This window comes from Oncorhynchus keta, chromosome 21, assembly GCF_023373465.1.
Source record: "Oncorhynchus keta strain PuntledgeMale-10-30-2019 chromosome 21, Oket_V2, whole genome shotgun sequence".
NCBI classification, from domain to species: domain Eukaryota; kingdom Metazoa; phylum Chordata; class Actinopteri; order Salmoniformes; family Salmonidae; genus Oncorhynchus; species Oncorhynchus keta.
Genome location: NC_068441.1, coordinates 31,833,311 through 31,860,561, shown reverse-complemented (window position 1 = coordinate 31,860,561; position 27,251 = coordinate 31,833,311). Strand labels below are relative to the sequence as shown.

Below are 27,251 nucleotides of genomic sequence, written 5' to 3'. Positions count from 1 at the left end.
TGGTTATTTGTAAAAAAAAAAAAAAAAAAAAGAATAGTCTGCCAAATTGTATTTGACAGTATACTATTTTCTACCCATCTCAACCCATCTGTCAGGTTCTGATCTTAGTTCATTTGTTATGTCTTTGTTTTAGGTTGGTCAGGGTGTGAGTTGGGGTGGGTAGTCTATGTTCTTTTTTCTATGTGTTTGGCCCAGTATGGTTCTCAATCAGAGGCAGGTGTCGTCCGTTGTCTCTGATTGAGAATCATACTTAGGTAGCCTTTTCCCACCTGTGTTTTGTGGGTGATTATTTTCTGTTTAGTGTGTATTGCACCTGACGGAACTGTTTTCGTTTTTTTCACATTTATATTTTGTATTTCAGTGTTCAGTAAATAAACATCATGAACACATACCACGCTGCGCATTGGTCCGATCTCTCATACTCCTCGTCACAGGAGGACGAATGCCGTTACACCATCGTTCCAATGTTTTTTTCATCTACATACTATGAAAGAGTATCAATGTATTTCTGAGAACAATGTACTCTATGTAATACAAGGAATCCAAAGACTCCTGGTTAAGGCTCCTTTAAGCCTGGTGCCCTAACCCCTGTCTGTCTTCTCTGTCTGAACCTTAGGTGGTCTCAATATCCAGCCTGCTACTCACAGAGCTGAGGTCAGCTGCAGTTTCACAGCCCACCCCTACATATATAAATACCAATGGTATTTCAGGCTGGCCTCCCCATGGTGCTGGTATCTTGAACCTCAAGATGTAGGCCCTTGATGAACTCAGACCCCAGAAGCCATTGGCATGATAATGCACAATTGCCTGGGGGGGGGGGGGTCCCTTTTGAAGATAGAGGAACCTTATACAAAGATCTAATTATGTCTGCATGTGCATAAATATAGAACACATAGTCTTTGTGATGTCTACACGGTACATTGTGATGTCTGTAGAGCACAGGACTTTGTACAGTAGTAGGATAAGCCCAATGCCTTGTTATTATAGTCTGGTTGTCCAAGGCTAAGATATAAGCACCCTCTTCTGAATGTATACCAGACCAGAATCTGTTAAAATTATTCCTTCTATACAGAGTGATCAAAGTCACTAACTGTAATACAAAATATCAGTATTATCTGTAATTCCTTTAATGTCACTGAGAGTTGTAAACTGTATAAATTAGGAAATTAACCTGTTTCAACAAGAATTGAAAGTCAGTTACCCTATATTGGAATTGTACAATGTGTTATTCTGTGTAGTCTGCTGAAACATCAGTCTCTCCCAACCCAGCTGAGAGGATCACAGTCCTGCAGGCATTCTTTTGGACACTAAAAGTGCAGCTCTCATTCAAATATCTGGATCCCGTGCAAGCAAATTAATGACTTGTCAGCCCTCATGTTTTTGCGTCCCCCTTCAGGCAGAAGCAGCTGGAATCTTGACAGTGCTGTTATCCATAAAAGCTCCAGCAGAAGCAGACAATTGCACCAACCACTGACCTCCAAGCAGGAACTCAACAGACTCGACCAGCAGTACTCGCCTTCGGATCCTCTCTCTCTCACTCACTGCAGGATGGCAGGACCTCTCTTGGCAGGCAGGCATGAGACTCTCCCCGGGCCGATGCAGATTACCCAACAGAGGGTCAATGAACGAGGCCAGTGGGAGAACAAATTTGAGTTTATTCTAACTGTGGCTGGCGCAATTGTTGGACTTGGAAATATATGGAGATTTCCCTATCTTTGTTACAAGAACGGTGGGGGTGAGTCAACAAAGTCCTATTTTTGTCTTTTGGTTAAATACAGAGAGCTCCAAAAGTATTGGGACAATGGTTTGTTTCTGCACTCCAGCACTTTGGATTTGAAATGATACAATGACAATGAGGTTAAAGTGCAAACTGTCAGATTTAATTTGAGAGTATTTTCATTCATATTGGGTAAACCGTTTAGAAACTATAGCACTTTTTGTTCATAGTCCCACCATTTTAGGGGACCAAAAGTTACTTACATGTGTATTAAAGTAGTCAAAAGTTTAGTATTTGGTCCCATATTCCTAGCATGCAATGAGTACGTCAAGCTGACTCTACAAACATGTTGGATGCATTTGCTATTTGTTTTGGCTTTGTTTCAGATTATTTTGTGCCCAATAGAAATTCATGGTAAATAATATATTTGTATAATTCTGGAGTCCTTTTTATTGTAAATAAGAATAGAACATGTTTCTAAACACTTCTATATTAATGTGGATACTACCATGATTACGGATAATACTGAATGGATCGTGAATAATGCTTAATGAGAAAGTTACAGACGCACAAATATCATGCCCCCACATGGGTCAGCATCTCTGTGGAACTCTTTCGACACATTGTGTAGATGATACCCCGGCGAATTGATGCTGTTCTGAGGGCAAAAGGGGGGTGCAACTCAATATTAGGAAGGTGTTCCTATTGTTTTGTATACTCAGTGTATACTACATGCTTAACTTGTATGTGATTCTACAATAGATACTAGAAAATATAATGTTATATAACACACTTTCCACTCCTAATAACATTACATTGAAGTTTCCAAATTTGTTCTCTTTTAATAAAAAGTTTGGTTGTGAGAGCATATGATGAAATTATCCTATTATTTTATCCAAGTCTCTCTGTCTTGTTTATAAATGCATGGTTGATTTGCTGCCTGGTCAGTTCAGGCAAAAAGAGAAAAGAGAAGGATTGGTTTGTGGTTTAGCATAAAGCTCATTTAAATGACACAAAGAAACAAAGCTGCATCCAAATACTGTAGTTGAACCCCCTGAAAACTCATACCGTCTGACCCCATGGCCATTGTGTTGGCTTTGCATTCCCATTCCTTTCAGATAAGTAAGTATACATTAATTCACCTTGCATGGTAACAATTTAAAGAGGATTTTTTGTTGGGGTGGGGGTCCACACTGCACTTTCAGGGGTGTGTTTGGTTTGCACAGTAGTGATGGAGGTTGAAAAGTAATCTGTCGCAGGCAACAGGAATTTGATTTCTAAAACTGGGTATATTGTGAGGGTGTGATCCATGAGACAAATTGAAATTTAAAGTGGCATGAAAATAAATTGGTTGGTTCAGATGTATAATGATGAAAGATACAAAGACTTATGCATACTGTCAGTGTCAACTTAATCTCAGCACCCAGAACCAAAACAGCTGTCACAAGATATTGTCAACTGAAGGCTAGTTTGAACATAGTTTGAACATAGATTAACATCAAAGCAGTCCTAATATGTGTGACTCCTTCCTGTACTGTAGGTGTGTTCTTCATCCCGTACATCCTGTACCTGGTGACCTGTGGCATCCCTCTGTTCATCCTGGAGACGGCTCTGGGACAGTACACCAGCCAGGGGGGCATCACCTGCTGGAGGAAAATCTGCCCGCTGTTTGAGGGTGAATATTGCTGTATAGTTCTGTGCACTTAAAAGTTATGTTTTCAAATGCCTTTGCTGCAGCCCAGGTAGGCTTCATTGTTTTCATTGTGACAAATTCTCTCGTAGGATGAGCCTGAGCCTTTATGTGCTTTCCGCATTTCATAATGTAGATGTCTTGCATGGTCTTGCTACAGCACAGTAAAGTTGAAAGATTATGGCACATCATTATGTAAAGTATAAACCATAATGAAGTAAACAGAATAAACCACTTTGCAATGAATAGTAGAGTGAGACTTAGAGTAGAATGAGTAGGTGTGGTTCCTTATTCGTGCTGAGACACGAAACAAATAGTTGCTTTGTGATCTTCATTCATTAAGATTTTTGTGCAGTTACATAGGGCCCCCATTTATTACCGTTCAAAAGTTTTAAAACACATACTCATTCAAGGGTTTTTCTTTATTTGGACTATTTTCTACATTGTAGAATAATAGTGATGACATCAAAACTGTGAAATAACACATATGGAATCATGATTAACTTTTAAGAAGGCACACCTGTTAATTGAAATACATTCCAGGTGACTACCTCAGGGAGCTGGTTGAAAGAATGCCAAGAGTGTATGAAGCTGGCTATTTGAAGAATCTCAAATATAAAATATATTTTGATTTGTTTAACACTTTTTTGGTTACTAAATGATTTCATGTGTTATTTCATAGTTTTGATGTCTTCACTATTATTAGACAATGTAGAAAATAGCAAAAATAAAGAAAAACCCTTAAATGAGTATGTGTTCTAAAACCTTTGACCGGTAGTGTATATCCAACTAAAGAATCATAAAACACGGGACGAGATGTTAAAAACTGTCCATTGTGCCAATAGATGGAATGCACTCACATGAGATTTGGCGTGATGTTGACAGAGTGGCATGGGAGGTTTATTTCTTAGACTGGGGTAAGATGTCAATTTTGGGACACATCCTCAGTAGTGTGCCTTCGAATCAGTGGGTGTTTCGGCCTTTAATCACTAAACACCCTCATCAAAGGTAGCCAGCTAAAGGGTAATCAAGCCTTAGCTTGTGTCCCATGCCCAATTAAGATGTCCCACGGGACTATGCAAGGCAGGGGCGTCCTCTTCCCTGAGGCAGCCATACAGCTGACCGCATACCTCATATGCCCTCCTCAAGTTGGAGGGATCTCAATTGGGTTCTCAGGTGGGGGTGGGGGGTCATGAAGTTATAGCCAAGCAAGGGTCCTTCCGTTTGATCCAGATCCACTGGCTGCCTCTTTCAGCTGCTTGAGAAACTGCCCTGACGGTCTGCCGCAGAGCCTGTCCATGGATTCCAAGTTCTTTCAGCAACCTGATGATGGAAGAAGCCACGAATCCTCTGCATCCCACTTCAACTGGCCAGACCTTTGCATTCCAGCTACGCTGAGTTGCGTCTGCTGCCAACTCTGTGTAACGCAGTTTCTTACGCTCGTAGGCCTCTTCAACAGAGTTTTCTCACGGGACTGTGAGCTCTATGATGTACACAGCCTTTCGTGAAGGCTTGCCTAAGGTTGGTAGAAGCAACCTCAGGTGGAAAACTGAGTTGCTGGCCAATATCGACAAGCATCTTCCAGTCCCGGGCCATGGCTAGGTGTCCAGTTTCTGGCTTTGTAGGAGGATACTTTGGCCTTTTCTGTCCCTCCCGGATGAATGTTGTTGTTTTGACGGGATTGCTTGTTTTTGGAGGTAATGAATTGGTTGCACTCCTCTTGGTCTCAAGTGCTGCAGCCAGGCTCTTGAGGACCTGATTGTGCCTCCAGGTGTAGCGGCCTTGTGAGAGGCTGGTCTTGCAACCTGTCATTATATGCCTGAGAGTCGCTGGAGCTGGGCAGAGGGGGCAGGTCGAGTCCTCGCCATACCATTGATGTAGATTTTTTGGTGATGGCAGCACATCATAAACAGCTCTTATGATGAAGCTGATGTTGCTTGCCTCCATTTGCCAAAGCTCACTCCAGTTGATCTTTCTCCTCTCCAGGCCTTCCCACCGCGTCCATTGCCCTTGTTTAGCAAGAGAGACAGCCTTTGCACTTCTTGCAGTCTCCTCCTGTCTGCGCACCTCCTCGACCACCAGCTTCCTGCGTTCAGATGTTGTTGCCTTATGGAACGTTGGTTTGCTTGCTGCCAGGCCAAAGCCTCCTCTTCCATGCTGGATATTCCCCACAATGTCTTGGTGTCTCAGGGCTGATGTTGCTTGCTGCACAGCCTTGGATGATGTCCATTTCCGTCCAGTTTGTAGAAGAGGTGCAGCCTTGCTAATGGTCTGGTCTTTGGAGTCCTTCAATGTCATCTGAAGTCTTACTTTAGAGCACTTGTACTCCTCCGTTAGACTTGTAAGAGGTAGTTCAAGGACCCCTTTGCCATAGAGGCCGATGTTACTCAGGCATCGTGGGACACCCAGCCATTTCTTCACGTATGAGGTAATGGTTCGCTCCATCTTCTCCCACTGTTGTTATTGGGACCTCATAGACGGTGAGTGGCCACATTACCCGGGGAGAAGTCCAAACTGTAGGCACCAAAGCTTGAGCCTCCCAGGCAGTAGGGTCTTGTTGATGTTCTCAAGACCGTCGGCGATGTCCTGCCTTACTTGCTGCACTTGATCTTTATCCCGGAGGCTTTCGTTGTACCATCTACCCAGGCTCTTGATGGGTTGCTCAGATACCGTTGGTATCGGGTCATCTCCAATGCAGAACCTCACATCTTTAAGCTGTCCCTTGACTATGGAGATGCTTCGAGATTTGCTTGGCTTGATTTTCATCCGGGCCCACTTGATGTTATCCTGCAGTTTTGCAAGTAGCCGCCTGGTGCAGGCTGCAGTGGTGGTCAGTATAGTCATGTCATCCATGTATGCTTGGATACATGGGAGACGGAGCCCTTCCTTAGTTCTCTCACCGCCGACCACCCATCTCGATGCCCTGATGATGACTTCCATGGCCATAGTGAAGGCCAGAGGAGAAATTGTACAGCCTGCCATTATGCCTACTTCCAAGCGCTGCCATGTTGTTGTGAAGTCAGGTGTTGCGAAACACAATTGCAAGTCTTGGAAATAGGCCTTTACCAGTCAGTGTAGTGATGGGTTCTGGTACGTGGAAAATGTTGAAGGATTCCCAGAGGAGTTCATGGGGAACTGAGCCAAAGGCTTTGGCCAGGTCAAGGAAGATGACATAGAGGTCTCTCTTGTCCTTCTTAGCTGTTTGGATCTGGTGCCAAATCATACTAGTATGTTCCAGGCAACCAGAGAAACCAGGAATGCCTGCTTTCTGTACAGATGTATCAATGTACTTGTTCCTTTCCAGATAAGTGGACAACCTCTGTGCTATTATACTGAAAAAGATCTTCCCTTCGACGTTGAGAAGGGAGATTGGCCGGAATTGACTGATGTCTGTCGCATCCTTCTCTTTCGGGATTAGCACACCACCAGCCCTTCGCCATGCCTTTGGTATTATTTCCTTCTGCCACACTATCCTCATGAGCCTCCAAAGAAAGCGTAGAACATCCGGGGCGTTCTTGTAGAGCTTGTATGGTACTCCATTAGGCCCAGGAGCAGAGGCCGCTCTTGCTCTTCGGACAACGTTCTCTACTTCCCTCCATTTTGGAGGGTCAGTGTCCAGATTGAATTCTGGTGGTTGAATAGGTGGGATGTCATGTGGGATGACTATCTGCTCATGCCTTTTCATGTCCTGGTGGACATTTTCCAGATGTTCTTCCAGTTCAGGCTTTGGAGTTTTTAGGATTCCGCACTTTTCCTTTGCGAAGAGATCTTTGACAAACTTAAAGGGGTTTTTATAGAACCGTGTTCTTGAGTGTACCTTCTTCCTATGAAGTTTCCTTAAGTTTTCCGCTCTTCGCAAGGTTGCCAGCCGACATTTAATGTCTGCTTTGAGTAGCATGAGACCTTCTCTCTCTGCATCGGAGGCCTTCTTCCACTGCTTCCTCAGCTGCCTTCTCTCTCTGACAAGTATCTCGATCTCCTGCTGTCTCCTAGATTTGGCTGGCGGGGGTGGTGTCTTGCCACTTCTCCTTTCGTTTACTCCAAAGCGCTCTTCTCCGTAGTGGTAGATAATGTCTCCCATCCTTTCAAGCTTTTTCTCTGCTGTTCCTACCTGTTGTTCCAAGATTTTTGTCAGGTCGTTGTTGATTGTTTCCCACTCTCTCTTTTCAACAGCTTTGGGCCACTTCACACTCGGTCTGTGCCCTTTGATCTTTTCCTCTTTTAGAGGTCTCTGTGGTTAGGTGAGTTCATCCACCGGCATTTCTGTGCTTGTGTTATCCTCCTCAGTTACAGGGGTGCTGATGCTCTGCGAACTTTGGTTTGCGTCCCGTCGCTGTGCTTCATTCGACTGATTTGACTGGCTGCTTCGTAAGAAGTACTGGTCAATGCGAGGTCCCTGTCTCTGCTCTCCCAAGCACCTTTTCCTCCCTTGATGGATCCTTAACCCCCTTGCCGATGTTACTCTCTCCCAACCACAGCTGCACACCTGAAGTGTGTGTCCTGCTGCTGTTATGGTTGTCTCATGTGCTGTGTTCCTACTCGTAGTCGTTTCCGTTCCAGGGTCTGTAACCGTGTGATCAGTATATTACAACAGCGTCCCTTTCTGAAGACTGTGTCTGAATTAAATGTTCACTTTTTAAAATTAATAATAATATATGCCATTTAGCTGATCCTTTTAGCTAAAGTGTCTAACTGCACAGAGATAGCATACATCTTAGCAGCAGGAAATTAACCTTTCATGACCCTGGTGTTGTTACTAGAGCCATGCTTTTACCAACTGAGTCTGAGTCCCACATTAATTGATGTCATGATCACACAGCTGAAGCAAGCACACACACACACACAAATAAAAAAATGTGTTCCAAAATGCAAATCAGTCAGACAGTCTTCAGAAGGGTTACTTGAAACATAAATTGATTTGGATCTTAGACATACAGTATTTTCAGAATGAATGTGGCCCTGTGGTAACTTTAATCTGACTAAATCTATCATGGAAGCCCAAAGGCCGGCAGATGGCGATATTGAGTCGTGTCATTTTACCGTCCAAATATATTGTATGTAGCCGGCAATAGTTTTGTATCCCTAATGGACCAGTTTATACCTAAAACATTCTCCATTCAGGCTGCATAGGCTGCATTTTCCTCCTTAAATATATTTAATTGTGAGAAAATGAGAGAAAAAAAACTGGGAAAATATGCTTACTTTCATTATGAAAAAACATTTTACATCACCAGTGACTAAATGCTCATTCAAGATGTTGTGTATTGCGTTCAGCCAATCAGGTTGCATCAGTCCGTTCTCTCACCCCTAACCTAACACAGCGCTGTATTAAATCGAATCAAATGTTATTGGTCACATACACATATTTAGTAGATGTTATTGCGGGTGTAGTGAAATGATTGTGTTCCCAGCTCCAACAGTGCAGTAATATCTAATAATTCACAATAATACACACAAATCTAAAGTAAAAGAACGTTAAGCAATATATAAATATTAGGACGAGCAATGTCGGAGTGGCATTGACTAAAATACAGTAGAATATAATACAGTATATACATATGAAATGAGTAAAGCAGTATGTAAACACTATTAAAGTGACTAATGTTCCATTATTAAAGTGACCAGTGATTTCATGTATATAGGGCAGCAGCCTCTACGGTGTAGGGTTGAGTAACCGGGTGGTAGCCGGCTAGTGATGGCTATTTAACAGTCTGATGCCCTTGAGATAGAAGCTGTTTTTCAGTCTCTCGGTCCCAGTTTTTCAGGGTGAACAGGCAGTGGCTCGGGTGGTTGATGTCCTTGATGATCTTTTTGGCCTTCTTGTGACATTGGGTGCTGTATGTGTCCGGGAGGGCAGGCATTGGGCAGACTGCACCACCATCTGGAGAGCCCTGTGGTTGTGGCTGGGCTGATGAGACAGTGGATTGCGTAGTCAGATGGAACAGAGTAAATAGGCATATTGACATCATAGATGTAGCCAGTGGTATGTTGTGGAATAGACACAGGCTGGAATGCGATTTTAACAAATCAGCATTCAGGATTAGACCCACCGTTGAATAATTAAATGATAATGTCCGAGACGCCGGTGTTTGGAGGATATATTGGCATGGGTGTTGTTGGCAGACCGTGCCAATATATCCTCCAAACACTGGCTTCAAGTGCATTATCACTTTTCTACAACGGGTTACCAACATATTCAAATAATGATTTACATATTTTCATTAGAAACATCATTTTGATTAATTTGTTGTTCGTTCTGTCGATTCGGTTGCTAGAGACGCAACCCAGTTCAGTCTTTTTTAATCTGTATCTATAGACACAACCCAGTTGTTTGTTCTAAATGTTCTATTGCCATACTGTCTGGCAACGTATTTAGGGCTAATTTATTCCTTGCCACCCACTCTGAAACTAACTGCAGCTCTTTGTTGAGTGTTGCAGTCATTTCAGTCGCTGTAGTAGCTGACGTGTATAGTGTTGAGTCATCTGCATACATAGACACTCTGGCTTTATTCAAAGTCAGTGGCATGTAGTTAGTAAAAATGTAGAAAAAAAGTAAGGGGCCTAAACACCTACCCTGGGGAATTCCTGATTCTAACTGGATTACATTTGAGAGGCTTCCATTAAATAGACACCGGCTGGAATGCGGTTTCAGGATTAGACCCACCCGTTGTGTAATGCCAGATAATTGGACAGTTGGAAAAGATATCGGACACCTTGCAATCATGACGCAATAAGCGCCTATACATGCAGATGGTACTTGCTACAAAGTTTCAGAAAGCTAAACCAACAACCACACAAACTGAAATTGGATACATCCTAAACGCAGGTCCAATGAGGAAAAAACTTGGCTGGCATTGTTTTTGCAGAGACATTTTTTTATGGAGCATCTCAGATGCCATCTGATGACCCAACATGGTGAGTGATGAACATGAACTTCTCTGGTCCCCACTGCAGACATGATGCAAGTGGCGCTATGCTGTTAAATACTCCACGTTTCTAGTTTGACCAGATGTTTTCAGCAACTGATATTTGAATTTGATTGTCATATTGGCAGGTTTGCTAGCAACAAAAACTATTTTGCTAGCTTCTAGCATAGTGTTTGATATGTAATGCCATTTCGTCATAATGTACAGTGTCGAGTGACCTGACGAGGACGCAACTTTTCTAGCAATGCCAAGCAAACCCGGCAATTACCACCAGTTCATTCTGTATTCTGGCTGCTCTTTGGCTAGTTAGCAGCAAGCAAGGGATAAGAACATTGCTATCGTGCATGGCTAGTATGGATCATAAAGAACGAACGACTGGGTCGAGTGTCTAGCAACCAAAAGATGAGAAACTATGAATTTGCTTATATAAATCAATATCAACAGGGAATTTTTTTATTTCTACAGGTAAATGTGGGATTTCATATTGTTTTATTCAGCAATTGTGGTATAACCTTTACATAACGTAAAAATGAATGACAGATTTATTGAGTAGTCACGCAATTTGTCACGCAATTTGACATCTAACTAAGATGTTTGGTGCAGTATACTGTATCTCTCGTTTCTCGCTAAACGACAACAAACACTTCATTGAATAATCCCTTCTGTTGACCAATCACCGACGAAGGGGCGGAGACTTCAGCTACGCCCCTTCATCGGTGCCACACATTTTGGGGGAATAGATCGTAAAATAATCGCCTTTTGGTCTTAATTTAAGGTGAGGCATAAGGTTAGCAGTGTGGTTAAGGTTAGGTTTAAAATAACATTTTAAGAAGATACATTTTAGAAATGGGCGTGGTTTAGACTTCGTCTGTGGTAACCAGTGACGACGCTTTGGCTTGCCTCGAGAAAAAAAATGTGTGCACGAACTGACGAAAATGCCCTGGCTGAAGGCCGCGTTCAAGTGCAAGTCGGAACTAGGAAACTCGGAAATATCCGACCTGCTAACTGATTGATCGCGACACGTGTATAACTATAACCTGTTAGGATGTCCGAAATAAAGTTACGGAAATCGAAGCCTATGCCGCCTGATGTTTTAGGTGCTAACCGGTCTACAAAGGATATGAACGTTTTGCCGGCTGCACACAATGCATTTGGACAGTAAGGTGACAAGACTCAATTATGTGCCGGACAGGCCTTTGGGCTGCTGTCATTGGGAATCAACTGCAGTGAAGGTCATTTGAAAAATCGTGTTAGTTTTTTATGAGCATGTTGCTATGTTTTGCTTGTCTTCATCAGGAATGGGCTATGCCGCCCAGGTGATCACTATATATGGATGTAGTACCTACATAGTGATTCTGGTGTGGGCTTTCCTCTACCTGTTCTCATCCTTCACTGCTGACCTGCCATGGGCTAACTGCAACAATACTTGGAACACAGGTATTTACTATATTGTTGACTTGACTGAAATTTGGTGCAGAGGAGGACTGCTATGTGCATAAGTTTCAACTGAAACAGACCCCAGCTGGCTGAGGGGTCCCCACTGACTGATTTTTAACACAACTTTATATGGCCTATATCTATTTAATAATTTCTTGAAATTAAAAACACAAATGTAACAGGTCCCCAAATGGCCAAATCCCCTGACTTGGTGGCAGTTTTATCAAACGGTGTATTCGAAGCTGCTGGGTTGCGATAATCTTTATAGGAGCAACTATCTCTGAAGCCTAGTTATTTTCTCTTTTTTTATTGAACCTTTATTTAACTAGGCAAGTCAGTTAAGAACAAATTCTTATTTACAATGACGGCCTATGAACTGCCTTGTTCAGGGGCAGAAAGACAGATTTTTATCTTGTCAGCTCAGGGATTCGATCGAGCAACTGGACTCTTATCAACAACAAAAAATTCTAACCGCTTGCAGCCATGGTAGTTCAGTGAGGGGAGATCATGAGCAATCATTGTGTTCACGTGAACATCTTCTGACAGTTTGCACAAATACTGAAGACAGTGAGAATAATGGGGGAGAAGAGCTGTCTGGTACCTTCTACCCCCCCTCTCTCTCTCTCACACACATATACACACACACAAAAAGACTCCTGAACAGGTAACCAAATGGTTACCCGGACGATTTGCATTGTGTGCCCCCCCCTCAACCCCTCTTTTATGTTGCTGCTACTCTCTGTTTATCTTATATGCATAGTCACTTTAACTATACATTCATGTACATACGGCGGCAGGGTAGCCTAGTGGTTAGAGCGTTGGACTAGTAACTGGAAGGTTGCAAGTTCAAATCCCCGAGCTGACAAGGTACAAATCTGTCGTTCTGCCCCTGAACAAGGCAGTTCATAGGCTGTCATTGTAAATGAGAATTTGTTCTTAACTGACTTGCCTAGTAAAATAAAGGTAAATTAAAAATAAATAAACAAATTGGCCTGACCAACCAGTGCATCTGCACATTGGCTAACCAGGCTATCTGCATTGTGTCTCGCCAACCCCTCTTTTTACGCTTCCGCTACTCTCTGTTCATCATATATGCATAGTCACTTTAACGATACCTACATGTATACACTACCTCAATAAGCCTCACTAAAAGGTGTCTGTATATAGCCTTGCTACTCTTTTTTCAAATGTCTTTTTGTTGTTTTATTTCTTTACTTACCTACACACACACACACCTTTTTTTCTTTCATTTTTTCGCACCATTGTTTAGAGCCTGTAAGTAAGCCTGTAAGTAAGCCTTTCACACCTGTTGTATTCAGGGCGCGTGACAAATAAACTTTGATTTGATTTGAAAGTGTTTACCTTGTCATCGGACCTCTTTAAAACATTTTCTACACCTGTTGTATTCAGGGCGCGTGACAAATAAACTTTGATTTGATTTGAAAGTGTTTACCTTGTCATCGGACCTCTTTAAAACATTTTCTCAGATTGAAAGAAATAGCGTTTAACATTTTAAGGGTTCATATTGCTTTTGAGTCAATTACATTAAGAGGATCTGTCTATTAGGTTGCATATCCACTTGAAGCTGTCGACTTTATAACCTGTTTCAACTAGATTTGAATGTATTTCAGATTTTTGTGTGACATTTGGCACCAAGAATGCCAGCACCAATTGGACTGTTCCACTCCTGAATGTGTCATCTTCCGTTGTGGAGTTTTGGCAGTAAGTCTATTTATAAATGCTATGTTTTTAACCCCACTGCATCGTTCCTGATTAGATTCTTGACTCCTCAATTTCTAAATGAATCAGACACTATTGTCCTATTTCTTAATAGGAACTATTGGAATTATGAAATTATTCTTATAAGCATACAATAGACTACAATACATTTACGTACAATATATTTTATTTTGGTGATCAATTGTATTGCTGTGTCAACTATTTCTCCTTACAGCCGGCGAGTGCTGAGAATGTCAGATGGAATTGAGTCATTGGGAGGCATTAGATGGGAGCTGGCTCTGTGTCTTCTGCTGTCCTGGGCCATCTGCTACTTCTGTATCTGGAAAGGAGTTAGGTCTACAGGGAAGGTGGTTTTGATTTCATATATTAGTCAAGACAGTAGTTTCATAATTATGCATCATCCAATCTCAATCAATCTTGAATTCAGAGGTAACAAAACAAACATAAAATAAACAGAGGGACAGCTATTTGATGTCGCTTTAAAGTTACTTGGTGCAATTATGGGCCCATAGTTGGTATGGTGATGCCGGGAATGCTTGGCTATATTGTGTTTTCTGTGTTCTACTAATCCTGTAATACTAATTCATAGGCAGCCTACTTCACGGCCACCTTCCCCTATGTAATGCTAGCGGTGCTATTTGTCCGAGGAGTGACCCTTCCACGAGCTAAAGATGGCATATTCTACTACTTGTATCCCAATGTTACACGCCTAGCTGATCCACAGGTATTATCTGTAGTATGGACAATTTTCCCAGACACAGATAAAGACTAGTCCTGGACGACAACAAAAAAACACTTCAAGTTGAGTATTTCCATTGAACATCCTTAGTCCAGGAGTATGCTTCATTGGTGTCCAGGAAACCGGCCCTCTAAATCCTTGTTTAGTCTCGCTTCTTACTGATATACATTTCCCTTGTGCTACTTAAACATGTTCAGTTTATGCCTTTAGTTTACCTCTTCTTTGTCTGTTTGTTCGTTAAAAAGGTTTGGATGGATGCAGGAACCCAGATATTCTATTCTTACGCCATATGCCTGGGCTACCTGACCTCTCTTGGAAGCTACAACAAATACAACAACAACTGCTACAAGTGAGGCTTCAACTAGTGTGTGGGTTTGATTCAAAATTGGAGGTAATAATTTGGCACATTGAAGATCTCACATAGTTTGCTTATTTAGCAGTACCAGAAGGATCTATGGTCACAAGATCTCTTCAGTTAGTCAGTCTGGAGACAGGAAAAAGCACATCTGGTTAGGTGAGGTGCAGGCTGGAGAAGTAGGATGCATGGAAAAGAAAAACCACATACTCTCATGGCTCTGACACATTCCTTTTTATCACTTAATAATGTTTCAACAGCAAGCTGCCTTCAGGGTTTCATCTGGCAAACACTGCAGGTCAAGATCTCAGAGCATATAATAACAGTTTGCTTATTCACCTACGCCAGGAGGATTCATGACACATTACCTCAATCGCCCTGAACATTAATAACATGTATTTAAATCTTATTAGACCCTTGCCAACAGTGTATGTGAAAGAGGAAGGTGTCTTTATACATTAAACTTGTTTTGTACCTTGCAGAGATTCCTTCTACCTGTGCTTGTTGAACAGTGGGACCAGCTTTGTGTCTGGTTTCGCCATTTTCTCCATACTGGGTTATATGGCTGGAGAACAGGGTGTGGACATCTCTGTGGTTGCTGAGTCAGGTGAGTCTTTAAAGGACATCAATCTACAATGGTATGAATCCCTATTATCCTACTGATCACCCCAAGTACTGTCTGACAACATAATTGCTCAGCATTGTGGATGGCTGAGAGAGCGGGATGCGAAGATAGAAAAATGATGTTCAAGACAAACAGTATCTGATTTTCTCAGCCTGCACATTAATCATCCGAGAGAGCTGGCCCATCTGCTTTAGTTAGTGAGATCTGTGCCTACTTCACCTTTCTTCTGAACTTCATTTTGTCTGCATCTATACCTTGTCTGGTAGAAGCACTGTCTCAGCTCATGAAATCTACTTTTTTGACATGCATAACTAAATGTCTCGTTAAATTAATTCACTCAGATTGCATTTGGGTACAAATATTCTGTAATTTTTTCATTGTTGTGCTGCTGAAGGTCCTGGCCTGGTCTTCATAGTGTACCCTCAGGCAGTGTCCCTGCTCCCCTGCCCTCAGTTCTGGGCTGTCTGCTTCTTCACCATGATCATCCTGTTGGGAGTAGATAGCCAGGTTAGAGCTCAACACACCTGGGTGTCCTGTCCCTGTTGTGTCCTCCCCTTTACCTTTCCCTCCTATGTACCTTGCCCTCTCTCTCATTTCCCCCAGTTTGTCGCCCTTGAGAGCCTTATGACCTCGGTAACGGACTTCTATCCCAACCTCATCAGAAAGGGCTACCGGAGGGAGCTTCTGCTGCTGCTCATCTGCTGCTGCTGCTACCTGGTCGGTCTCATCATGATCACAGAGGTGAGAGGTTGTTGATGTATGACCACATGTAGAGGTGGTTCTCTAAAACTGAAAACTTAATATCAGGAACATGAATTGTGAAGTGTTATAGTGAGGTAAGTGAAATAACTTCAAAAGAATGGCAATAAAAGGTTGGATCTAAGCAGCACTTTTTCAAAACTAAATCATAAAATATACTGAGCAAAAATATAAACGCAACATGCAACAATTTCAAAGATTTTACTAAGTTAGTTCATAGAAGACAATCTGTCAATTTAAATGAATTCATTAGGCCCTTATCTATGGATTTCACATGACTGGGCAGGGGAGCAGCCATGGGTGGGCCTGGGTATAAGTATTCAGACCCTTTGCTATGAGACTCAAAATTGAGCTCAGGTGCATCCCGTACCTTCTCCGCCATGGTTTCAGAGCTGGTCATGGGTGCACCTCAGCCACTCTCAAGGTTCTAAACAATATATTACCCGCCATCGATAAGAAACAATACTGTGCAACCGTATTCATTGACCTGGCCAAGGCTTTCGACTCAATCACCACATCCTCATCGGCAGATTCAACAGCCTTGGTTTCTCAAATGATTGCCTCGCCTGGTTCACCAACTACTTTTCTGACAGAGTTCAGTGTGTCAAATCGGAGGGCCTGTTGTCAGGGCCTCTAGAAGTCTCTATGGGGGTGCCACAGGGTTCAATTCTTGGGCCGACTTTCTTCTCCGTATATATCAATGATGTCGCTCTTGCTGCTGGTGAGTCTCTGATCCACCTCTACGCAGACAACACCATTCTGTATACTTCTGGCCCTTCTTTGGACACAGTGTTAACAACCCTCAAGATGAGCTTCAATGCCATACAACTCTCCTTCCGTGGCCTCCAACTGCTCTTAAATACAAGTAAAACTAAATGCATGCTCTTCAACCGATCGCTGCCTGCACCTGCCAGCCCGTCCGGCATCACTACTCTGGACGGTTCTGAATATGTGGACAACTACAAATACCTACAGTGCCTTGCGAAAGTATACGGCCCCCTTGAACTTTGCGACCTTTTGCCACATTTCAGGCTTCAAACATAAAGATATAAAACTGTATTTTTTTGTGAAGAATCAACAACAAGTGGGACATGACAGCCTGCTTGGAGTTTGCCAAAAGGCACCTAAAGACTCTCAGACCATGAGAAACAAGATTCTTTGGTCTGATGAAACCAAGGTTGAACTCTTTAGCCTGAATGCCAAGCGTGGAGGAAACCTGATAGCATCCCTACGGCGAAGCATGGTGGTGGCACTGTCAGCATGATGTTTTTCAGCAGCAGGGACTGGGAGACTAGTCAGGATCGAGGGAAAGATGAACGGAAAGTAGTACAGAGATATCCTTGATCATAACCTACTCCAGTGTGCTCAGGACCTCAGATTGGGGCGAGGGGTCACCTTTCAAGAGGACAACGACCCTAAGTACACTGCCAAGCAGGAGTGGCTTTGGGACAAGTCTCTGAATGTCCTTAAGTGGTCCAGCCAGTGCCCGTATTTGAACCTGATTGAACATCTCTGGAGAGACCTGAAAATAGCTGTAATGCCAAGCTTATGGCGTCATACCGAGAAGTCTCAAGGCTGTAATCGCTGCCAAAAGTGCTTCAACAAAGTACTGAGTAACATTTTTTAAATCAATTTTTAGAATAAAGCTGTAACGTAACAAAATGTGGAAAAAGTCAAGGGGTCTGAATACTTTCCGAATGCACTGTATGGATGCAGTGTAGTTTACTCAGCTACTTTGATCCAAGGCATTTATGGTTGGTTATTACAATAACTAAATTTGTAAATATTGATTTGACTTTATATTAAAGTTTTATTTTCACACAGGGTGGCCTCTACATCATCCAGCTGTTTGATCATTATGTGTGCAGTGGTACCACTCTGCTGCTCCTCTCCATATGCCAGTCACTCAGTATTGGATGGATATATGGTAAGAATAGACATTACACTATGTAATCATGGGAAAACATACACTACTGTTCAAAAGTTTGGCGTCACTTGGAAATGTCCTTGTTTTCCATGAAAACATACATGAAATGAGTTGCAAAATGAATAGGAAATATAGTGAAGGTGTTGACAAGGTTATAAATAATTATTTTTAATTTAAATAATAATTGTGTCCTTCAAGCTTTGCTTTCATCAAAAAATCCTCAATTTGCAGCAATTATAGCCTTGCAGATCTTTGGCATTCTAGTTGTCAATTTGTTGAGGTAATCTGAAGAGATTACCACCTCCCACAAGTTGGATTGGCTTGATGGGCACTTTTTACGTACCATATGGTCAAGCTGCTCCCACAACAGCTCAATAGGTGACTATGCTGGCCCCTCCATTATAGACAGAATACTAGTTGACTGCTTCTTCCCTAAATAGTTTGTGCATAGTTTGGAGCTGTGCTTTGGGTCATTATTCTGTTGTAAGAGGAAATTGGCCCCAAACTAAGCGCCGTCCACAGGTTATAGCATGGCTTTGCAAAATGGAGTGATAGCCTTCCTTTTTCAAGATCCCTTTTACTCTGTACAAATCTACCACTTTACCACCACCACCAAAGCACGCCCAGACCATCACATTGTCTCCACCATGCTTGACAGATGGCGTCAAGCACTCCTCCAGCATCTTTTATTTTTTTCTGCATCTCATGAATAATCTTCTTTGTGATCCGAACACCTCAAACTTAGATTCGACTGTCCATAACACTTTTTTCCAATCTTCCTCTGTCCAGTGTTTGTGTTTTTTTGTCCATCTTTTATTTTTATTGGCCAGTCTGACATATGGCTTTTTCTATGTAACTCTGCCTAGAAGGCCAGCATCGCGGAGTCACCTCTTCACTGTTGACATTGAGACTGATGTTTTGAGGACATGTGAGGTGTCTGTTTCTCAAACTAGACACTCTAATGTACTTGTCCTCTTGCTCAGTTTTGCACGGGGGCCTCCCACTCCTCTTTCTATTCTGGTTAGAGACAGTTTGCGCTGTTCTGTGAAGGGAGTAGGACACAGCGTTGTACGAGATCTTCAGTTTCTTGGCAATTTCTAGCATGGAATAGCCTTCATTTCTCAGAGCAAGATAAGACTGATGAGTTTCAGAAGAAAGTTCTTTGTTTCTGGCCATTTTGAGCCTGTAATTGAACCCACAAATTATGATGCTCCAGATACTCAACTAGTCTAAAGAAGGCCAGTTTTATTGCTTCTTTATTCATAACAACAGTTTCAGCTGTGCTAACATAATTGCCATAGGGCTTTCTAATGATCAATAAGGCTTTTAAAATGCTAAACTTGGATTAGCTAACACAACGTGCCATTGGAACACAGGAGTGATGGTTGCTGATAATGGGCCTCTGTACGCATATGTAGATATTCCATAAAAATCTGCTGTTTCCAGCTACAATAGTCATTTACAACATTAATGTCTACACTGTATTTCTGATCAATTTGATGTTATTGTAATGGGCAAAAAGTGATACAAAGTAATTGAAAATCCTTAAAGGGACTGTTCATGAGTATTTTGTCACATAACTGTCTCTGTCCAAGGTGCTGAACGCTTCTGTGACAACATTGAGGATATGATTGGCTACAGGCCCTCCTCCCTGCTGAAGTACTGTTGGCTCTACATTACTCCAACTATTGGCACCGTGAGTTTAAGACCAGTGCATTTTTATCATTCTTTCACAGCAGTTATGCCTCCAATATTTTGTGCTGTCCATTTAAATACAGTGTCAAGAAATAATGAAACAACATTGCTGTAAAAAAAAAAATCTCTTCAAGGTAACCTTTGTATTCTCGCTGCTGAAGTACAGCCCTCTGAAGTTCAACAACACCTATGTGTACCCGTGGTGGGCCTATGGGCTCGGCTGGATCCTGGCTATGTCCTCCCTCTCTCTCATCCCCATCACCATGGTCTACAAACTGTACCAGGCCAAAGGGACTTTCTGGCAGGTCAGTGGCATTATATGATGGAACGTTTTCCTTGGACATTTAAAAGTATGTATGATTGCATCAAGTAAGTTAAATTGAGGTACAAACAAAAGTTTTTAAATTAAAAAGGCTAAATAAAATAAAATTAATCTGGTCAGAAATGCTGGGACCTTTCATTTGGGCCTTTTAACTCTAGCATACAGTTTCTGAGCTATTCTGAGATTTTGAAGAATACCTTTGCAGCAAATTGATTACACTTATATTGAGACCTCTTTGCTTCCCCAGCGCCTCCAGACAGTCTGTCGGCCAGCAGATGACCTTCCTATGATGAAGAAGGAGATGGCAGGTCTCTATGCTCTGGACCATGTTACTGAAGATGAGAAGACCTACAACAATAATCTATAGACTGACTGTTCTGCTATTACTTTTCGGGCTGGTTTCCCAGACCGAGATTAAGCCTAGTCCTGGACCAAATATTATTTACCATGCTTTTTAGTCCAGGTGTAGGCTTAATCTGTGTCTTGGAAACCGTCACTTTATATTCTTTTTTAGTAAGGGTTTTGGTTTTTGTGGGTTTAATACAGTTGAAGCTGGTCAGAGTTGTGCTTGAGGTATTGGTATTGTGTTTGGATTGCAGTATAGTTCATATTTTTGTATTTTGTATTAACTGAATGTTTGTAGCATAATGTGTAAAATCATAGCAAAATATTTTTCTTAGATGATTCAAATAATTATTTGTAGACCATTCATAAATAAGATATACCTAGAACACCTAAACATTTTTGACCAGTTCCCCAGACTAAGCCTTGTCCTATGCTAAAAAGCACTTTCAATGGCGAATCTTCATGCTTTTTAGCCCAAGTCTAGGCTTAATCTGTATGTATACACTCTGTATACAATAGGTAATCAATCCAAGACATTGACGTTTACCTTTTTATTTTACCGGGGAAATTAACATTACACCCTGTACTTTAATGACTTTATTGTCCCCATGGGTAAATTTTGTTGCAGTGTCATGTACACGTTTAATGAACTCTTTGTAATTAACTATTCTTATTTGATGAACCAAAATGACCAGCCTCAGGATCGAATTATAAACAATAGTGTAATAAACCCCTGTGCACAAGGTCACGAAAAGATAATGCATTGCAGTCTACTGGTAAACTCCAAAGCCATTTCTGATGTCTTTATGGACGTCTCTAAACTTGAGAGTTCATGCAGCTACATACACCTACATTTTAGTTGTCTACCGTGTCCAGATTCCCTTTTCCCACGCTGTATTCAAATGCCAGTATGCATTCTACAAATGGTGGAATAGGCTAAATATGTCAAGAATAACCACTGATGGCAGTAGCTAACTGGCCAGCTAACCTCTGTAGCTGGCAAGCAACGCTAAAGGGATTGAAAACAGGTTAGCATAACACTAGCCTAACATAAACCAAGGATTTCTAAATATTAGCTTGCTGGCTAATTTATCCTCCAACGTTATAATGAAAAGGTGCCTCTTTCCCAAAACGCAAGTTTTATGGAGACTTGTGGGAGGAGTGCTGATGACGCTGCCCACTGTATGTGCTTTCGGTAGCCTTATTGTGTCTAGACTGAGGAGAAATCCGTAGACAATGCATCCCTGACCACCTAAAGTGGTCAGACACATCTGAACACAATCAGACCACAAAGCGACTTTTGTGCGTCTAAACCCATCTTTTCAATGCTATCTTGTATTCTGATAGAAGTCAAGTGTAGACACAACCTATCTTGGTAAACTGTTGGTCTTGCGATAAAATACTCTGCTGTGGAAGATTTGTATGTATTTTTTAGAAAGTCAACAAGTACACCTTGGACATTGTGTATATACAGTGTACAAAACATTAGGAACACCTTCCTAATATTGAGTTGCACCCCTTTTGCCCTAAGAACAGGTGCAAGCTTTTGGGGCGTGGACTTTACAAGGTGTTGAAAGCGTTACACAGGAATGCTGGCCCATGTTGACTCCAATGCTTCGTACAGTTGTTAAGTTGGCTGGATGTCCTTTGTATGGTTGACCATTCTTGATACACAAGGAAAACTGCTGAGTGTGAAAAACCCAGCAGCGTTGCAGTTCTTGACACACTCAAACCTGTGTGCCTGGCACCTACTACCATACCCGCAAATCTATGTGAACTCCACATCTAAATGTGATGAGTTTGTGGCATATTTCAGAGAGAAAACATTAGCCTGGGTATCAGTCAAGCAAGACCTGATGAGAAGTGTATGTGCCCAGGCCTACCATGCAAAGACACTACGCATGTATTTTCTCTGGTTGACACTGACATGCTCAAGAAAGTGATATCACAATTTAAGCCTTCTACCTGCCTTCTCAATCCTATCCCCACCACCTTCAAAACAGTTTTTAATTGCATATCTGAAGAAGTGCAAGCTATTGTTAATCAAGTGATTAACATGTACACAGGCACTTTCCCTAATACACTAAAAACTGTTATGGTGAAACCCCTTCTGAAGGAAAGTAATCTAGAATCATCAGCTCTTAACAAATATCAGCCAATCTCCAATCTAAAATTCAGGAGAAATGGGTTTTCAAACAGCTAAATTATTTTTTTAAAGTGCCAACAGTATTTTTGAAAAACTCCAATCTGGTTTTCATGCCCACCACAGCACAGAGACCGCACCGCCTTAGTTAAAGTGGTAAATGAGCTTAGAGCCAACACGGATGCCAAACAGCTCACTGTCCTTGTACTCTTGGATTTAAGGGCTGCATTCGACACTGTTGTCCACCCTGATGTCCTGGACAGACAGGCGAGGTGGGTTGGCCTCTCCAGTCCATTTCTAAATTGGTTTAGGACCTATTTAATTTTTTGTCACCCTTGGTGAACATAACTCAGAGCAAATACATATTACATGTGGCATTCCACAATCTTCGATTTTTGGTCTGGTACTGTTCAGTTTATATATGTTACCCCTTTCCAGCGGTATCAGAAAGTACAGCATTGATTCGCATTACTACACAGACGATACACAACTTTATATTCCTGTGTCACCCGGAGGATTTTAGCTCCACGGATAAATTATTAGACTTTATTAGTGATTTAAATACTTGGATGGCTCACAACTTCCTCCAGCTAAATCAATACAAGACCGAGGTACTTATTGTTGGAGCCAAAGCACAGAGAGAGAATCTGACCTCACATTTGAATTCACGGGCAATAAAGACAAAACACCAGGTGAAAAACGAAGGTGTCGTTTTAGATTCTGAACTCAATTTCCAGTCATTAGAAATGTGACAAATCACTTTTTACCACCTGAGGAACATTGCCACAGTGTGGCTTTTTCTATTTCCAGCTGATACAGAGAGACTCATCCATGCTTTTATTACAAGCAGGCTTGAATACTGTAATGCTCTCCTGTCTGGTCTACCCAAGAAAGCCATTGGTCAACTGTGGAACATACAGAACGCTGCAGCACGGGTACTGACCAAGACTGGATGGAGAGCATACAGTCTGCCAGAGAACCTGAGGGGTGCCAAAACTGTGGACATATTTAAAAGAGATCTTTAAACACACCATTTTAGCTTTGCTTTTCCTTAGGGTGCTTTTAAGTCATTCAGTTTTTTATTATTTTTATTTTATTTTATCCTCATGTTTGTGTACTAAATATTTATGTTTTTATTTTCATAGTTTGAATTTTTTTCCTGTGAAGCACTTTGCGTTCTATGTCTGAAATGTGCTGTATAAATAGCTTGATTTGATACTTCGTATTTCGTTCAATTCACCATCTGAATGGCACACCTACAATCCATGTCTCAATTGTCTCAAGGCATAAAAATCCTTCGTTAATCTGTCTCTTCCCCTTCATCTACACTGATTGAAGTCAATTTAACAGGTGACATCACTGGCCTGGATTCACCTGGTCAGTCTGCATGGAAAGAGCAGGTGTTCCTAATGTTTTGTACACTCAGTGTATGTCATATCTACTATCAATGTGGAAATGTACTATTTTAACTAATACTGTTTTTTATGATTTGCATTAACCTTTATGTAATAAAACACTTTAAAACAAAATACTGTTCATCGTTACTCCTTACTGGTGGTATGTAGACCTATGTATCATATAGCCTACAATATGTGACACAGACCAGGGTTGGGGTCAATTCAAATTGAAGACTCAATTCATGATGTGATTTGAATTGAGAATCCAAAAATGTAAAAACTTTTGACATAAATAGCTTCTTCTTTTAAGCTTTTTAATTTCAGTTTGCTTCCTGAATTTTGGGCTCCCGAGTGGCGCAGCGGTCTCAGGCACTGCATTTCAGTGCTAGAGGCATCACTACAGACCCTGGTTTGATTCCAGGCTGTATCACAACCGTCCGTGATTGGGATTCCCATAAGGTGGCGCACAATTGGCCCTGCGTCATTAGGGTTTGGCCTGGGTAGGCTGTCATACCCCAACCTTGATCCAGCCCTCTGCTTGAGGACAAAGGGAAATGCTTTATATTTTCTGGTCTGGTGGACTTAAACCAAAAAAATTAGTTGGCTCAACTGGAAAGATGAAGACAACACTTTTCTCAGCTGAGTGAGTTTGGTGTAAACAGTGCTGCACTGCTATATCTCTCAGAGAACAGCTAATGTCAGGGAGAACAGCTAAGGTTACAGAAAACAGTATTGTCAGGGAAAACCGTGAGGGGCCACAAATATGGAAGGATATGACGGTTATTTGACTGAGACATGGATTTGTGTTTAATGTTGAATCTGTGTAGTACAGCCCCATGAAAATGTTAAGTGATGTTTTTTGTGAAAGCAGTTATGTTTCATTTCCTGGCCTGATTGAGTCATGTAAAATCGACTGAAGGCTGTAAAAAAATAACTTCCAACTTCTTCTTTCTACTCTGTCCCAAAGCCTGTCAACACTTAATTCAGTTATTTAAATATTTGCTTGCTCATGGAGAAACTCTTCTTCAGATTCATCATGATTACTTACAATGTTACAGATATGGCAGTGATTTTGTCTTGGATATTACTTCCTTATTGTAACTGATTCAAATTTGCTTACAAATTGGATGCTAAAAATGATAGTTGAAAATAATGTGTTTGACCAAGTTGTGAAAATGCAGCCTGCTCTCCTACACTAAGCGTAACACAGTAAACGTAAATACTGGACACTCAAATTAGTATGATATATTACATTTGGTATGGTTACGTAAGACAGAAGGTTACATAAGGCAAAAACACGAACGTCTAGCAACCCAAAGGTTGCATGTTCCAATCCCATCACGGACAATTTTATCTAATTAACAACTTGCAACTACTTACTACTTTCTAGCTACGTTGCAACTACTTGGCTTGTTGGCTAAACCCTTCCCTTAACCCTGTAACCTAACTCTAACCTTAACTCCTAGCCTAGCTAATGTTAGCCCCCTAGCTAACGTTAGTCACAACAAATTGGAATTTGTAACATATCAAACATTTAGCAAATTCGTAACATATTGGATGACTTGTAATTTGTAACATATCATGCGAAATGGATGATGGAAATCCACAAATTAATACATGCCATACAAAACGTAACATATCATACTACTTGGAATGTTCCGGATTTACGAGTCCAGGTTGGAACACGAGACTATGGAGAAATATAGGATCCATAAAATCCTCCTCAATTGGCAGATTTCAAAGGTTGTGTTACAAAACAGTTCTGTGAATTTGGCCCTTTGCCAAATTGGCATGCAAGTTTGGCACTTGGTATGCTATGCAATGAACAGCGGGAGCCGGTGAGTAGTAGTTGAAGTTGTGATCCTGCTAACAGTTTCCACTAGTTACCACAGTCACAAAGTCAAATTGGCTATAGTCATAATACCTAGCAGTCAAGCATCGAAATGGTTCCAATCATTATTACGCCATTAATTTTTCATTATTTTTCACATTAATGTTTCGTGTAGGGTTACCCAGGTGTGACATTTTGATAACTGTCGAAATCTCTCTCAGACAATGTGACTTTAATCAATATATTCGCCAGTATTTATCCCCCCAAATGAAATGCTAATTACCTGCTAATATCATACGGAACTACAAATACCTGTCTCAAGCTTCACGTCACTCATCAGGGCCATGGTGATTTGGATGAGACTGCCGAGGCAAAGTTAACACAAAGTTAAGAATCTCTGGATTAACCATCAAATGTTAGCTACAGTACATTTAGTAATGAATAAATTGGCTGAATTAGTTTAAATGGAAAATTCTGTAGACTGTCTTGGGCAAGTTTAAAATGTATACAATACCTGTTATTTAGCTAGTAACATTAGCCTGGCTACAGGGCTAAATTAGCAGTCTATTTGTCTATCCATTTAAATGCATGAGGAGTTCATAAAACCAAGTTAAGCTTTCTTTGGCTTTTATAAACCAACAGTCTAGCCTGCTAGTTAACTAGCTAGTTAACTTAGACGGTGAAGCTAGGTGTTCTTGACTTCCTGACGGGCCACTTCCAGGGGGTGGGGGTAGGCAACAACACATCCGCAACGCTGACCCTCAACACATGGGCCCCTCAGGGGTTCGTGCTTCGTCCCCTCCTGTACTCCATGTTCACCCACAACTGTGTGGCTACGCACGACTCCAACACCATCATTAAGTTAGTGACGATGGTAGGCCGATCACTGACGACGATGAGACAGCCTACAGGTAGGAGGTCAGAGACCTGGCAGTGTAGTGCCAGGACAACAGCCTCTACCTCAACGTCAGCAAGACAAAGGAGCTGATCGTGGACTATTGGAAACAGAGGGCTAAGCACGTCCCCATCCACATCGACAGGGTTGTTGTGGAACAGGTCAAGAGTTTCAAGTTCCTCTGTGTCCACATCACTAAGGAATTATCATGGTCCACACACATCAACAGTCGCGAAGAGTGCAAGACAACCAAGCTGACTAAATCAAAATGGCAAAAGTCCTCAATGGCACTGCCCATGCTAACACAGGCATTTGGCCAATAGGTTTGGTTAGGTTTAATTTATAAATCAATCCTAATGTGACTTGGATTAAAGAATAAGTGCCTAGACTGGTGCAATAAATATACTATTTATAAAAAACTCTTACCCATGTTTACACTAATCCAATGCTTTTTTAAATGTCAGTGGTAAATGTAGGAAGAATCAAGTTCCTTTCCATTTATCTGACAGAAAGAAAATACAACAAATGAAGTCATGGCACACGTAATATTACACATGTATCCCTGACCAGGGTTACAAAGGGTTGGAAACTTTCCAGTGAATTTCCTGAATTTTTCTATACATTTTCCATGGGAAGTTTTGGGACTTTTGCTTAAATTCATCAAAAAAGTTAGCTTATAACAGTGAACCTTTTTTTGTGGGATGCACA

General features: G+C 41.5%; 1 protein-coding gene and 1 long non-coding RNA gene across 6 annotated transcripts; one reads left to right on the top strand and one right to left on the bottom strand.

Annotated features, from left to right (window-relative positions):
- Positions 1-1,301: 1,301 nt before the first annotated feature.
- LOC118400467 (sodium- and chloride-dependent GABA transporter 2-like) lies at positions 1,302-23,949 on the top strand. Of its 5 annotated transcripts, XM_035797368.2 has the most exons (14): positions 1,302-1,735; positions 3,258-3,392; positions 11,630-11,770; positions 13,402-13,492; positions 13,725-13,857; positions 14,100-14,234; positions 14,495-14,598; positions 15,087-15,211; positions 15,624-15,736; positions 15,833-15,970; positions 17,813-17,915; positions 19,511-19,611; positions 19,745-19,915; positions 20,180-23,949. In XM_035797368.2, the coding sequence occupies exons 1-14, from the start codon at positions 1,375-1,377 to the stop codon at positions 20,297-20,299; spliced, it is 1,971 nt and encodes a 656-aa protein (XP_035653261.2). In that variant the 5' UTR covers positions 1,302-1,374; the 3' UTR covers positions 20,300-23,949. The 5 variants fall into 5 exon arrangements, with proteins under 5 accessions (XP_035653261.2, XP_035653263.2, XP_035653266.2 ...); XM_035797370.2 differs by lacking the exons at positions 1,302-1,735; positions 3,258-3,392 and adding an exon at positions 9,959-10,322; XM_035797373.2 differs by lacking the exons at positions 1,302-1,735; positions 3,258-3,392 and adding an exon at positions 10,651-10,798.
- On the bottom strand, positions 15,617-26,278 carry LOC118400468 (uncharacterized). The gene is made up of 3 exons (XR_004829019.2): positions 26,163-26,278; positions 25,961-26,010; positions 15,617-15,715 (listed from the first exon to the last, which is right to left on the bottom strand). It is a non-coding gene; the product is annotated as an uncharacterized LOC118400468 (long non-coding RNA).
- Between the last annotated feature and the right edge of the window lie 973 nt (positions 26,279-27,251).

Bases quoted from the DNA above. Each gene is read 5' to 3' on its own strand.
- LOC118400467 (XM_035797368.2), top strand. From the start codon at position 1,375: ATGTTTTTGCGTCCCCCTTCAGGCAGAAGCAGCTGGAATCTTGACAGT. The intron at 15,212-15,623 runs GTGAGTCTTTAA...GTGCTGCTGAAG, and splicing joins CTCTGTGGTTGCTGAGTCAG to GTCCTGGCCTGGTCTTCATA. The intron at 17,916-19,510 runs GTAAGAATAGAC...TCTCTGTCCAAG, and splicing joins CAGTATTGGATGGATATATG to GTGCTGAACGCTTCTGTGAC.